Genomic DNA, 15,531 nt, shown 5'->3' with positions numbered 1-15,531 from the left:
AGATGAGAGTTTCCCACAATAGCTTGTAATAAGAATAATCCACTCAGAAGATAACTCCCAGTCCTAATTTTCAAAACTAGGGTTTTTTAGAGCATGAAGTATGTACAAACATTTCAGAAATCCTGATCTAGCCACAGCAGTTTGAATTAACGGGTTGCTTCCCCTAAAGGCCTACCAGCATTAGTGCATATGTAGTTGTTTCCTAACCCAATTCTATTAAATGATGCAGTTAATCTTAAAAACACCTTAAACAGAGGTTGTCTCAAGCATGTTTCTAAACCAGGCAGTTTCAACAGAACTGTTAGAGAGCAGTTACAAACAGGNGACTGTTCCAAGTCTCTGCAATCTTCCCCCAGCCGGGGGCTGGGAGGGGGCCAGAGGCCCCGAGGGGCTCAGAGCCCCTACCTCGTGGCTCACAACATGGCCACCTCTCCACCACCAACCCCAACTACAACTCTTCCGGTGAGCTTGTGATATGTTTACATTATTTGCAGGAGCGCCTATTGGGCAAAACTTCAAAACATTCAGGGGTTTCCACCCCTTGGGGTCTACCACTTTTCAGCCTCTGGGGGAAAAACCAAGGTCCAAACCACCACAAAACACCTTAAACAGAGGTTGTCTCAAGCATGTTTCTAAACCAGGCAGTTTCAACAGAACTGTTAGAGAGCAGTTACAAACAGGTTGGTAAACAAACACCGGGGACTAGCTTAATAACTTGTATCAACTATGGGCAGAACAGCCCACCTTACTGTGGCCAAAATTACAGTTGTGTATCTTAATTTTTTTTCTAGACATCAAAGGAAGGCAACTCAGACTAAACAGAGGTGCAGCCGGCATACTGAGCTTTGTTAAGGCCCCAAGTGCACCTCTTCTCCACAGATTGTGTCCTCCCCTACTATGTGAAGTTTTGTGCACCTCAATATACAAAGGACATCAAACTATTACAGTATGTCCAGAGGAGAGGGACCAAGATTGTGAAGGGTCTTGAGGATAAGATTTAGGAGGAGTTGCTGAGCTCATTTTGCTAGTTCGGCTGGGAGAAGACAAAGGTGAGGGGTGACCTCATGGCACTCTACAACTTCCTTGAGGAGAGCAGGAGGGAGCTGGGGGAAATCCTGATCTCATCTCTCTGGTGCCCAGAAATAGGACCCTAGGAAATGGAAGCAAGCTGCATCAAGGGGAAGTTCAGACTGGACATTAGGAAAATATTCTTCTCTGAGAGGGTGGCTGTCCACTGGAACAGGCTCCCCAAGGAAGTGATCGTGGCATGAAGCCTGCCAGCGTTCAAGGAGCATGTGGACAACACCTTTAGTCATGGTTTAGTTTTAGGCAGTCCTGTGAGGAGTAGGGAGTTGGGCTTGATGATCCTTGTAGGCTCCTTCCAGCTGGAGATATTCTGTGTTTCTGTGATTCTGTAATTTAGCTGCCTATGGCTCAAGCTCAGCACTGGCTTCATGCAGCTCTGTGACTTTGAGTCAGAGGTCTGCATAGAAAGAGTGGTGTAAGAAAAAGCTGTAGGAAATAGGGTTCTGTCCACCTTCACGCTGAGGCTGCTATTTAGCTTGGGCTCTTGCTCTCAGTCTCTGCCTGAATTTTGTTGCAGGAATGCCTGTGCTTCCTCTTCCACCTTCCTGGCTCTTGACTCTGATCCTGACCTGCTCACTTGACATTGTGGCTTGATCTTGGACCTGTCTCATCACTACAGGCTTGCCTGGTTGTCTGGACTGTTATCTGAGCCTTGTTGCGATCACCAGACTTGCTTTGCTCTTTGTGCTTCAGTACTGTGGGACTGTGCCCTTGTCAGTGAGGCCACAATCCTGACAGCCTTTGCCCCTGGCTCACCTTTCTACACAGAGTGGCTGCCCTTGCTGCTTCCTGCTAGGTATGGCCACGATACTTTGGGAGGGTACAGAATAAATTCCCATGGTAGTCCTGTGGGCACAGTTCTTAAAAAGCATGCAGCAGAGCAAGGAATACTTCTGCCTTTAAAAGCATACTTGATCTCTTCTACAGAATTTCTACTACCTGGAGAAAGAAAACTTGGATGAGCATTTGAATCTGTATTGCCTCAGAATGGAGACACAATTAAGGAAATAGCACCTGATTTTGTTGCAGTGGTGAAACATCCTGACGGTAGCTTTCAGTTGTCTGAGGTTTGTAAGCTAGACTACCAAGCTGCTTTTAAACAAATCAGATGTATACCACTGCATTCAGTGACAATCCAAGTTACACAAGTTTAGTTGGTTGTTTTTTCTTAGTGATGCCTGCTCTAATACTCTGAATGTTTGAATCTTAGGAGTGGACCTGGCATTGGCAAAGATAGGCAACCTAATACATTTTAAACTGTAGTAAGACCAAAAATAGGAACAAATGAAGGCTAGAGTAAGGCCTGACACACTTAAGTTCATCAATTATATAATTCATTATAAGAGTAGTAAAACCAATGCTATTACATAAATGAATCCACCTAGAGCACAGAAGTATTTGATCATTCTTTAATCAAATACTGGACAAATGTACTTCTATGTTCCACCATATTGTCAAGACATGGAAGCATGTAGCACATTACTCAAACTGTGGGTCATGCACTGTCCCAATACGTGCGGAACAATTTATAAGGGTGGTTTGGAGTGAATTTAAGTACAGCAGCAGTATTAATCATGATTTTGACTACTTTTGCCTTGGATATTCAGACCTTGGGGTCTGAATCATGCTTGGATGCAATTTACAGAATAAAGATATACTGCACATCCACTTCAACATGAAACACCGATGTTCTTAAATAAAGATTTGTAGCAGAAAAAGAATCCTTAATCCCCAGTGCTGCAAAGGAGTTTTGTTGAATCAAGTACACCTGTAAAACCCAGAATGTTACTGGCTGCCACATTCTGTGAATATATCATAGATGGTCAAAAAAAGGGCCAATAAAGCTTTCACAGGCTGGAGAAAAAAAAATCATCTTTTTACCTTTCAAACCTCCTAAAAAACCCTCCATTTTGCAACAGCAAAGAATTCCACCTACCTCCTAAAGAAAAAGGGAACTCCAGCAAGTGGAGTTCAGGACATGCCCAGGACATTAACAAGTACACATAAAGATTACTGGAGAATTCATGCTTATACAGAATTCATTCCTTATACAGAATTATTCTGGACTACTGATACATGTCAACACATCTGAGTGAAATGAATACATTTCCTCAAAGATTGTCTTCACCACACAGAATCAAACATTTACAGACCCTTCAGTCTCTGCTGGCATGAGAAAGACTTTGCTTTCTTGCAAGTAACTCTCCCATTTTCCATGCCTGTATTATATTCACAGCATTATTATATTCACAATTCTCTGCATTGTATCTTTATTATTGCTTGATTTTTGGAGTGCTGTTTCCATTTATCTGCCCACTTCCTCTTTGTGATCTTTCATCAGTGGATCCTTCCCTGACATATACAAAATTAATGAATCTTAAAATACGCACAGGCACACATATAGCTATAAATAGCAGAACAGGGGCATTTAAAGGAATTCTAGATGAGATGTAAAAGAAAGTGCAGATTTGCAAAGTAGCAGCTCAGTGACAAAATTGTGGTTAACACAAATACATGCCTAATGTCTTTTAAAGTACTCTGATGGTATGCTAAGGGTTGTGCTGCTTTGTGCGAGCTGCAGGGAATTCTGGAATTTCTGTTCTCTCTTTGACTACTTAAAGTACAATTGAGTAACTCAGAAAACCAAAACAAGTATCCTCATTTCCCATGGCCTTGTGGTTGAATTATTCTGAATTTGGTAGAGGGCAGGCCATAAAGTAATCCTCCCCATCAGGTAGTATTTCCATAACATCTCTTCATTCCTAATAAAGATGTACTCCTGCTTTCAGTCAAGGTGGTAGCCCGGGACTGTATTCTCTTCCTAGCCCCCTGTTTTCACAGATATTATAGGAGCAGAATTGTTATGTATGAGACTTCTACTACTTTGCCAATATAACCAGTCAACAGCTTCACAAGATATTAGCTGGAGAAGGACAGCAGGAGAGGTAATTATATAAGATATGTTTTCTAGGAAAAGCGAATTAAAAATCCCTACCTTTTATTTTTTCCCTGCCATAATGAATCAGGCACTTTTATCTTTAAATCACTAAGGCAGAGAAGACATTGAAAGACAGACAGATGAGACAATTACTATTGTGTGAAAGACTGGTACTGGAAATTAACTTTGCAGCAGATCTAAATTTGGTAATATTAAACAGTTTGTATATAGTTGTTGACTAAGTCTGTGCTTATTTTGGAATGTGTATCTGAATTTGACATTCAACCATCAGAAATGTAACTATGTCCCCTCTAGCTCAATACGTAATTTCACCAGAAATAGGATATACTTATGTAATAGCCTACCTACTTCTAACTTAGCTACACAGCATGCAAAAACTTCTTACAATGGTATCATTAAATACATTAATACATTAATACATTAATACATTAATCTCCAAACTAATATCTTAAGTCCAATAAATTTGAGTTGTTATGTTTTGTTAAGATTTACAAACTACAGACTGAACAGGGACCCATAACTTCTTTTAAGGGTTTTAATGCTCACCTAAATGGCTGAGTAACACAGGTACAGAGATACATATACAGATATCTACCAAAGGTCTTGGGGTCTTTGGAGGTCCCTGATGACTGGAAGATAGTCAGCGTTATTCCCATTTACAAAAAGGGCATGAGGGAAGACCCAGGAAGACTTAGTCTAAACTTAGTACCTGGAAAAATTATGGAGAAGATCACACCGGGTTGCTGTTGAAAGGCACTTAAAGAATAATGCAATCATCATGCACAGTCTACACAGGTTCGCAACGGGAAAGTCCTGTTTAACTGATTTGACAGCCTTCTATGACAAGGTCACCTGTCTAGTGGATGAAGGGAAGGAAGTGGATGTTATTTTCCTGGATTTGAGGAAGGATTAAGGATTCCTAATGGATTAAACCTGGATTAAGGCTTCTGATAGTGCCCCTCACAGCATCCTTTGGGACATGATGTCCAGCTGTGAGATGAGCAGGTTCATGGTGTGCTGGGTGAAGAACTGGCTGAAGGGCAGAGCTCAGAGGGGTGTAGTGACTGGGATTAGAGCTGGCTGGTGACCAGCCACCAGCAGTGTTCCTCAGGGTGCAGTTCTTATAACAATATCCTGTAGTTTTTATTCAGCCCTAAAGCAATTAGGCAGTTGGACGAGATGATCATTGTAGATGCCTTTGAACCGAAGCATCCGATCCTATCCTATCCTATCCTATCCTATCCTATCCTATCCTATCCTATCCTATCCTATCCTATCCTATCCTATCCTATCCTATCCTATCCTCAAAAGATATTACAAGAGCCAGAACACAACAGACAGGTTTTGAACAAGAATGCAATAATGTAATTTTGCATATATCACAGAACTGCATTCAACATACTGACACTAAAGCAATTTTATGATTTCATGTTGTGGTGGTGCATCTCTTTCATGACACTTGTCAGTGACTCATTGACAAAATATATTTTTATTTAACTGTTTGTTGCCCTTTAAATAATATAAATATTGATATAAAGAAAAGATTTACAAAACCAGAATGCCCCGGTGGCATTTGTTAGTACATTACAGAGAAAGGAACTCCAGAATTGATCAATACAATTTGGGTGACTGCAAGATCCTCTCATATACTAAGCGAATAAGCTCCTTTTTCTTGCTTCGAAAACGTAACAACGTTTCACACATCAGTGTATGTGTGAAAGGAAGAAGACTTGGTGCAACACACAAAGGCAAATACGAGATTTTTGAATTTGACTGAATTTTCAGTATGAGCATATTAAAGGCTCAGAATATTCGGAGATCAACCGAATTATTTTCGCTGAGGTGAGTTCGGTGGGGATCAGCGCAACAGCCACAGCAGCTCATGCATGGCTGGTACCCCCGAGGACAGCACTGTGCGCCCGCAGGAGGGTCAGGGCTCTCAAAAGATGCACGACATATTGGGGGTATACCGCCGAGGCACTGGCACAAGTTCCCTCCGGTCTGATCCCGCACCCGAGCGGCAGCACACCGCCGTTCTCGGAGGGCACCCCGTCCCGACCGGCCGCTGCCAGGCTTCCCTGGGGGCGAGCAGCACTCCAGCCTCTAAAGACTATTCCACAAACGTGAACTACCCATCCGGGTACCTCTGGAATGCCTTTTTCCCAGCGTAAAGCCTTTTCCCAAAGCAGTGATGACTCCCTCCTCCGCACTCCGTTCCTCCCCCTGGCCGGTGCCCGTGAGGCGGCACCGCGCAGACCTCGGGAGGGCGGAACGCCGCGGGGCCGTCCTATCCCCGCCGCGGGGCCGTCCTATCCCCGCCGCGGGGCCGTCCTATCCCCGCCGCGGGGCCGTCCTATCCCCGCCGCGGGGCCGTCCTATCCCTGCCGCAGGCGGGCTCTGCTACCCCACTCCCGCCCGGCCTGGGCGGGGCGGCTCAGCTGCCTCTTTCCTGTTTCCGCTCGGAACCCCGGAGACGTCCAGGGCCGCGGTATCGCGGGGGCCGGAGGAGGGAGGGTGGGGCGCGGCACCGCTGCTGGCGTGTCGCCTCCCGCTCACGGCCCGTGTGTTCTTTCTGTAGGGACCTCGGCGCCGCCCTTGCGCCGCTCGGCAGGCCCGGAGCGTGCCCTGGGCCCAGGTGAGGTGGAGCCGGCCAGGACAGGGCGAGGGGAGCGGCGGGAGGGACGGAGGGGTCGGTCCAGTCGTTCGCAGGGGAGACGCGGTGGAGCCGACACCGCCGCCGGGTTTCTGTTTTCCCGGCTACCGCCAGCTTAGTGTCTGAAGTGCTGCCCGGGCTCCCTGCCGTCCCTAGTGAAACCTATGGAGAGAGAAACCAACCGGGCTGGCTTTCCTTCTTTTCCAGAGAACCGCAGACCGTACTCTTTTTTTCGATTTAGCAATTTATTCTTGGTAGTATCTGCAGCTCTATTGGATGGAATGCCTAATTCTTTTATAAACGCTGAACTTTAAGGTGTAGTTAGTGCTTTGTGTTACGCTTTCACATACCATGCACTACTTTTAACTTCTAGCAAAAATGGGCTTGCTCTTTGATGACAATTTGTATTAAAACGGTATTTGCTGTCAGAGAATTGTTAGGGATCACAGAATTGTTAGGGTTGGAAGGGACCTCTGGAGATCATCCGTTCTAACGACCCTGCCAAAGCAGGGTCACCTGGAACACGTCCAGTTGGGTTTTGAATGTCTCCAGAGAGGGAGACTCCACGACCTCCCTGGGCAGCCTGTTCCAGTGCTCTGCCATCCTCAATGCAGAAATATTCTTCCTCAGGTAGAGGTAGAACTTCTTATGTTTTGTTTTCATGTATGTGTGCCTTTATTTTTCTGAGTACTCAGAAATTATTTTTTTTTATTATTCCATGGGGTTTTCCCAATAGAAGAACAGAAAAGATGTTCGATATTAAGGCTTGGGCTGAGTACATCGTGGAGTGGGCTGCAAAGGACCCCTATGGCTTTCTTACCACGGTGATCTTGGCCCTTACGCCGTTGTTCGTGATCAGTGCAGCACTTTCATGGAAGCTTGCAAAAATGATTGAGGCCAGGGAGCGAGAGCAAAAGAAGAAACAGAAACGCCAAGAGAACATTGCAAAAGCCAAACGAACAAAGAAGGATTAAATGGGCAAAAATGACCTGCCGTGCGCAAAGAATCCACTTTTTAAATGAAAAACTTGTATGTTTTGTGTTGTAACTGTCCTTTGATACTTGATCCTGTTATTTCTTGAAGTATGAAATTTAATACTTTGAGTGTATTTTTTTTCCTAATGATTTGTGTTCAAATTTGCCCAAGTGACACTTATTAAATCTACTACTTGTGGTTTCTAGTGCAGGTTGCTTTTCTAAATTTGCATGTTATGTTAAAAAATTACCCTGTTGCGTGACTCTGGAGGTAATTTGTTTTTCCCCTTAGCTGAGCTATGACTTAACAAGTGTCTTAAAGTTGTCAAATTTAGGGGATTACAGAAATGCATGTTTTGGCATACCTTCAGCAGAGCCGTAGAGATAACTGTAGCTTAATTAGATAGCAGAGATGACTGATTTCCTTTAAGGACACTGTATATGGCTGCGTGTGCCTGTAATGGCTGCTGCAGTGTCTTTGATGGTGGGGCTTCCCTGCAAAAATAACCTACCTTAGCTCTTCCTGTTTCCTGAACTACCAGCCATGAACAGCCTTTAAATTCAGCCCAAACTCTAGGAAACTGCTTGTTCTTGTTTGCTTCATTTGTCTTAAGGCACTCATCATGTTCTACAAAATTCAGTACTATGTTGTTTGGTCTTTCCTAACAATCACCTGTAACTAATTTGTTTCTGCCTTCATACATTCTTCACGCCTCAAAGAATAGCCATAAACAGGGTGAGACCAAAGACCCAGCTGGCCTAGTGTTCTGTGTCCTAGTGACCTATAGCACATGGCTGTGGGAGGACAGTGCACATGCTGGTGACAGTAGTTCTTCCTACTTTCTGACCTGGCTACCTTTGATCTAGGACCTTTGAGTTTAGGTGGAATTCTTGTTCTCATAGCCCTTGAAACTCTGCTGCCTTACAGGTTGCAAAATGCTGGTATACTGGAAGAAAAAAAAAAAAGGCTTGTGTAGGAAACATGCCAAAATTATTTAACCTTATTTCCAATTTATGTTTCTTAACAGAACAGATTAAATTTTCAAAGGCCTCTACACGGTCTAGTTCAAAAGACCTTGTGGCAGTCATTAAGTTTTTCTATTTTGCGTATATCTAAACAAGCAGCACAGAGTTGTGCATTTCAGGAGATAGTCTTTGATTATGTTTAAAAATAAAACCTTAAAGTAGTACCATTGTTCAAATGAATAGACCTACAGACCTTGCTGACACCAAGGGGGATCAGAAGTGGGGAGTCTAACTGAAATTACTTAAAGTAAATGTGAAGTTGATCCCCTTTCAATTTTGTTGGTGAAAGCAAGCATTAATAGAATATGACATTTGGGCATTTTATAAATATGTGAGATTATGTCTCCATGTTTTGTATGAAGTGTTGTCAAATATATATGTGTTCCACCTTTGATACCTACACGGCTTGAAACACGGGGAGGAGAACTGATGAGGGATAAACTCCATAAATAAATTTGATACTTTTTGAAAAAAAAATTGTGTGGTCTTTATTCGAAGTTCTCAAACATCCTCTCTAAGCAAATAATCCATACATTTTATGTATCTAAACTGTGGCCAAAATGATCTAATCGTTCAGGGAAGTCCATGGATATACCAGAAATAAAAACTAATTTTATTTTTTTTCTTTAAATATTCATGACAGTCCCTTGTCCCAAACCTCGTATTATTTTGCAGCAGCTTTATAAAGTACTTCCAGCCTCTATTATAGCAGCTATATGTAGTTTAACTGATTTTATCCTGTGCAAATTGCTGGCTTAAAATCAAACATTCAGATATGTTGACTGTTTTCTTCAAGTTACAAGAACGTCTCTATGATGAATACAGTGTGTAATCAGTGTTGTGTCATAGTGATTCCTGTCAATGAAATCAGCTTTTCCATCTGCTTGCCAGTGGAGAGCAGACTGGCACTGACAAGGGAGTTATTGTAAAGAGGTATCTTGGCCAAGGTTTGGGAAAATGTAAGCGTACCAACCATTACATCAGAAACAATTTTAAAAATAAATTAGTATTCAAGGAAAAAACAATTTAGACTTATTTAGGGAAATTAAGTTAGACAACATTCTAACTGAATTCAAGACTAAATGATGAACAGCAACTGTCAAAACCAAACTTAGTAACACATCTTGTTTTTCACTAAACCCAAACATTTTACATCAGTTTTTCCTGATTAAACCCATTTGAATAGTTCTGCAAAGGTAAATTAAACTGCTTTAATACCACTTCATTGCACACTTTCATGTAAAGCTCTTTATACTGTCTGTTAAAACATTTATCCATGAGCAATATCTGTACAATACAATTGTTCATTTATTTTGACTACTACCACTGCCTGGTGGCATCCAGGCACCAGGCTGGAAGGTATTTGCAGTGCTTGTAGGATCTTCCGAAGGCTCCTCCTTTCCATAGTAAGGGGCAGATGCATGACCTTTAACCTGAGTATGACCTGGTTCAGCAACAAGTCCCTCCTTGTATTCCTTGGACTGAAGCAGCTTATCCTTTTCAGATACATCTTTTATTTTCTGTTTCATTTCTTCTCTATAATTTTCATTCCTAAGAATCTCCTAAGAACAGAGTAGAAAGATAATTAGATGATTCACAAGCCAATCCAATACTAAATGTTGTAATAAAACATTTTAAACAGTCGTTGCTTTTCTTAACTTTATAATCCCCATTTTCAGATATTTAGATAAAATGTGGCAAAATTAATTGGTTTTCCTCAACCTCAAATTCAACGCTTTTTTAGAATGTTCTTAATATTTTGATCCTATTGGTGAAGCAAAATTGCATTGTGGTGTCCATTTCACTGTTCTATTGGAGCAAAAAGAAGAAATTAAGAAATCAGGTATAGTCATCAACAAATGTGAAAATACATTAAAAATAAGGCTACCTCTTGCATTGTTTTCTGTGTAGGACTCGATACTTATAGCTATTTATCACTTGCATCTCTTCCTGTAATTCACTGTGCCTGTGGTATTAGGTATCTGTGCCACAGGGCACAGCTTTGCGAGAAACAGATGTGCAACCTTGACTCTGCTAGTGCATAAGCTGAAGACACGCAAGATTAATAAATAAATACCTAAAATCATAGAATCACAGAATGGATCAGGTTGGAAGGGACCACAGTGGATCATCTGGTCCCACCTCCCTGCCCATGCAGACTCATCCTAAAGCACATTGCACTGCATTGCATCCAGACAGTTCTTTAATATCCTCAGTGAGGGAGACTTCCCACTTTCTCTGGGCAATCTGTTCCTGTGCATAGTCACTTGCACAGTAAAGAATTTCTTCCTTGTATTCAGGTAGAACTTCCTGTACATCAGTTTCTGCCCATTGCCTCTGGCCCTACAGCTCAACACCACTGAGAAAAGCCTGAATCCATCCTCTTGGCACCCTCTCTTCAGATACTTGTATACATTGATGAGGTCTTTTCTGACTTGTCTCTTCTCCAGGTTGAATAGGCCCAGCTCCCTCAGCCTTTCCTTGTGAGAAGCTCCAGTCCCTTAACCATCTTTGTCACACTCTGCTGAACCCACTCCAGGAGCCCCATGTCTCTCTTGCAATGAGGAGCTCTGAACTGGACACAGCACTGCAGGTGAGGCCTCACCAGGGCTGAGTAGAGGGGCAGGATCACCTCCCTCAACCTGCTGGCAGTGCTCTTCCTACTGTACCCCAGGATATCATTGAGCTTCCTGGCCACAGGACCCACTGCTGGCTCATGGACAGCTTGTTGTCCACCAGGACCCCCAAATCCTTCTCTGCAGAGCTGTTTTCCAGCAGGTCAGCTCCTAGCCTGTACTGGGTTATTCTTCCACAGGTGCAGGACCCTGCAGTTGTCCTTGTTGAATTTCAGACAGTTGTTCTCTGCCCTTCTCTCCAACTTGTTGAGGTCCTTCTGAAGGGCTGCACAGCTCTCTGGGGTATTGGCCACTCCTCCCAGCTTTGTGTCATCAGTGAACTTGCTGAGGAGGCATCTGCCCCTTCCTCCAAGTCATGGATGAACAAATAATAAAATACTGGGCCCAGTACTGAACCTCATCACTAGTGACAGGCCTCCAGCTAGACCCTGTACAATTGCTCACAACCCTCTGGGATCTGCCATTCAGCCAGTTCTCAATCAACCTCACTGTCCACTCATCAAGTCCACATTCATGAGTTTCCGTATGAGGACATTGTGAGAGACAGTGTCAAAAGCCTTGCTGAAGTAGAGGTAGACAATATCTACTGTTCTTCCTCATCCATCTAGGTAGTTGTTTCATCGGCAATTGGGTTGGTCAAGCATAATTTACCTTTAGTGAATCCATGCTGACTACTCCTGATCACCTTTTTGTTATTCACGTGGATAGAGATGACCTCCAGAATGAAGAAAAAGACTGAATGCTTTCTTAAGATTACAAGTATATGACAGAGTTAAGGACAAAATAGACCAGTACAGTTTGCTCTCTGAGCAGAACACCATTGCATTATTTTAGGAATGGTGTTAAAAAATACATGTGATGTTGCCAAGAGTTGACACAGCAACTTTGAACACCTAAGAATGCTTTAAAAGGCGGTATTTAAAAAACCCTTACCTTAGAGGTATCATGGAAATACCCCTTTTTATTAGTTCTTAATTGCCTCTGTACTTAAATTCACATATGCACAGAGCAGGTGCAGAACTCTTCATATACCTATACTGCACGGAAATATACAAGCACACAAATGACTTTGCAAACTGAAGGGGTGGAGAAAATTCTCCTCTACTCCAATAAAAATATTGCCAAGTGTGGGAAGATCAAATTTTCAACAGTCAGTATGGCAAAACCTCATTGCAATGTCTCTCAATTCTATCCTTGTTTACCTCATGCCCATATAAATCTACCTCCTCCTGACTGATTTAAAGGGGATTACTCCTATCGTACTTGTATTAACCCACTACCAAGAAACAAGGTCAAATACGTTTGTGATATCTGAAGACTGCATCACAGCCTCTGCTAAAACAACATGAAATTATTTATTAAAATACAAATGTAATTTCCTTTCTTTGAACAGCTACTTTCTCATTTAAAATCTTTTCAAGTGATTACTTTAACATAAAGTTATCTTAGTCAGGTAAGAGCAGCTGTAACTAAATTCCAAATGCTCCGAGTCCATTTTAAATCTTGATGTATAATTATCTTCTAGTTTTCCAACTTCAGTAAGGCTATTTTAATCAGCTTTCACTGGACAAAGTGTAGTTCTGATCTAGTAAAATAACCATGTGAATCTTGAAAAAGAGAAATTATCCTTATTAGCAAACATAGGAAAAAAAAACCCTGAAGTGACTTGTTTAGAATTTTCTATACAATCCATACCAGAACAAAAATTTTTTAAGTTTTAAATATCTGCACACCTCCTTTTTAGGCATTAAATTCATGCCACTAATATGTACATTGAATTCAGTGGGTTCCTGGGTTCAATTTAAAGAAAATATGAGTTGGAAATCTTGAGTCATTGGGCATGTTAGAAAAATTGAGTCAAATAGATGAGTTTTCTTATCATAAACACATTGTCCTTTGATGCTGGCAAGTTCATTTTGTGGATTCTCTCACAGGCACTGAGTCCTTTCTATTTCTAATATTATCACCAGAAAATACATTATTTTCAATTCTCACTAGAACATATAATTTTTTTTTAAACATTCTGATTCTGTTTCTAAATATCATTGGTTCAGTTATCATAGCTGCTGCAGTCTGAAGCAGTTATGACACTGAAATTTCCCTGCCAGGACAGGTATTTAAATAAAAGATCCAAGTAGGTCCAAATCTGAATATGATAATCAACTTTGTTCAAAATGCAAGTTTGCATGCATATTTGTTGAAGGAATTATCCTTAAAACACTAGAAATATGCAGGATCTTTATAACTAATCTTCCAGATTTGCCTTCAATTTATCTGCATGGCAATTAAATATAGTGAGAGGTAGAAAGGTTCCTCCCCAGACACCCTCCTATCACCTGGACAGTGGAAGAGGAATTGACATCTGCGGCGCTCTTCTCCCCAGGACAAGTAGTCTGTAGATGTGTTTGGTACCACAGGTTTCTCCAACTCACCTGCACACCATCACACTCTCACTTTGAGGCTCCATTACAACCCAATCCTTTACTGTTTGATATACTATGAAAAGTAACAGAGAGCTAAATATTTGTGCATTTTCTGTTTGGTTGTTTTTTTTTTTATTTTTTCCTTGAAGTTATACTGTCAAGTTCAGAACATTTATCTTCTCTCCTTCTCCAAGATGAATCACAGTATTTCATAAGATGGCTGGCTTCACTAAAAAGTGCCCCCCAAAACATAGCAATTAATTTTCTGCTAAAATGTAAGCACATGAACATGTAATGTGCTCTGACCTTCAAGGGAAAACAGAATTAGTCTATCCATCCCAGAGAACATAGTATCTTCCAGATAGCTGCAATTTTCTAAGGAGTAGCTTCTTTTTCTGACACTCTCTTTTTGTACAAATAAATGATGTAAGCCCTTTGAACCAGTAGTTCTCAGGAAGCACTCGGCATCTAAAGAGTATCAGAAATGTCCTTCATTTTGATGAAAAGAGAAAACTAAGGAGTGGGGTTATGCTGCAAAACTAAAAAATGAAAAATGCCTTAAGACATCCAGCCATCATGTGCCAACAGTTACATCCAACTACATGTTCTAAGGTTTATTTTTAGATGGAAAGTAAAAGAAGACTCGTTGCAGGTAACTAAGCTGGTGATTATTCTAAGCTGTATGAGGTTTTTAATCCTTCTGATGTTTGGAGCTGCATGTCTTCCCTCCTAAGGAAGGCAGAGTTTAAGAAAGTTATGTCTAAGGTTTTCTTGAAGATACCAAAGGAGATACCGAAGTGGCCCTATGTGGAGTTTGAAGCAGCTGCTTTTCATCCAGAAACTGACAACTTCTGCATATTCTGACATTTTAGCATTGATAACAGCTGCATGAAAAAAGAATGAATATGGCCTGCTCATGGGGGCAACACACCCCAAGACATGTTGCTGTCTTCCAAGTGCATTGCTGCAAAAGGCATCAGGCTGTATTTCCTGCCACTGGATGAAATCTTCACTTTTCTTGAAAACTCTGTTTTCATTTAGCACTCTTGCTTAATTATGGCAGCTGAGATGTATCACCAAGTATCCCCTGCTGCCTGGAAACTGTATTCACCTCCACTCCATAGATAGAGAAAAATCTAGAAGTTTGTCTCTAGTGAAAAGGATTTTCACTGCCTACCAGGCTGTACTGGAAGACCTGCTTTGTAGGGTGAACATTTGGAATGCAGTGTTCTTTCACTCTTAAAGGATCTTATATTGTCACTTCTTCTCCTTTTGTGAATAAACTAGTAGCTTTACAGAATAAATAAAATTAATTCCTCCTAGCAGGAAAATGTCACAAAACAAAAGAGGGTTCTCTAAACTTACTCATTCTTTCACCTGGGATCTTGCTTGTGAGTGACTAGCCTTTGCTGGACACTTCTCCACAGGTAAAAGCCTGTACTTAATAATTTCTATCCTGCAGCACCTCCTGAACCCCACAATCGGAGGAAATATTCCTCCCCCTCCTCTTATTTCCTCACTGTTTCCCTCTTGGCCTCAAGCAAGCATCAGTTACACCATCACTTGCCTCTCACAGAGCATTTTCAAACTACTAAAGGCAAAGGGCAACACGAGGTTATGAATGTAGTTCTAAGGATGCAGGTATCTAGACACAGAGTACCAATGTAACAATCTCTAAACAGAATTGTTTAAAACGTTATTTTAACAGACCAGCACTTGTTTTAGTTTTGTTCTTTCCAGAAGGTTTTCTAAAGACATTGTACCTAACCCTATA

General features: G+C 41.6%; 2 protein-coding genes across 2 annotated transcripts in view; one reads left to right on the top strand and one right to left on the bottom strand.

Annotated features, from left to right (window-relative positions):
• Positions 1-6,427: 6,427 nt before the first annotated feature.
• On the top strand, positions 6,428-9,175 carry SMIM15 (small integral membrane protein 15). Its single transcript, XM_017811214.1, has 3 exons — positions 6,428-6,533; positions 6,624-6,680; positions 7,435-9,175. The coding sequence occupies exon 3, from the start codon at positions 7,448-7,450 to the stop codon at positions 7,670-7,672; it is 225 nt and encodes a 74-aa protein (XP_017666703.1). The 5' UTR covers positions 6,428-6,533; positions 6,624-6,680; positions 7,435-7,447; the 3' UTR covers positions 7,673-9,175.
• The window catches only part of NDUFAF2 (NADH:ubiquinone oxidoreductase complex assembly factor 2), a 54,236-nt gene continuing 47,872 nt past the window's right edge, over positions 9,168-15,531 (bottom strand). The window contains exon 4 of the mRNA XM_017811213.1: positions 9,168-10,260. Coding sequence (XP_017666702.1) covers positions 10,003-10,260 — 258 coding nt within the window. The 3' untranslated portion in view covers positions 9,168-10,002. The remainder of the gene's footprint in view (positions 10,261-15,531) is intronic.

This window comes from Lepidothrix coronata, unplaced genomic scaffold (genome assembly GCF_001604755.1).
Source record: "Lepidothrix coronata isolate B3197 unplaced genomic scaffold, Lepidothrix_coronata-1.0 Scaffold31, whole genome shotgun sequence".
Classification (NCBI taxonomy): Eukaryota; Metazoa; Chordata; class Aves; order Passeriformes; family Pipridae; genus Lepidothrix; species Lepidothrix coronata.
Note: the sequence above shows the minus strand (reverse complement) of the source record. Positions and strands in the feature narration are given on the sequence as shown.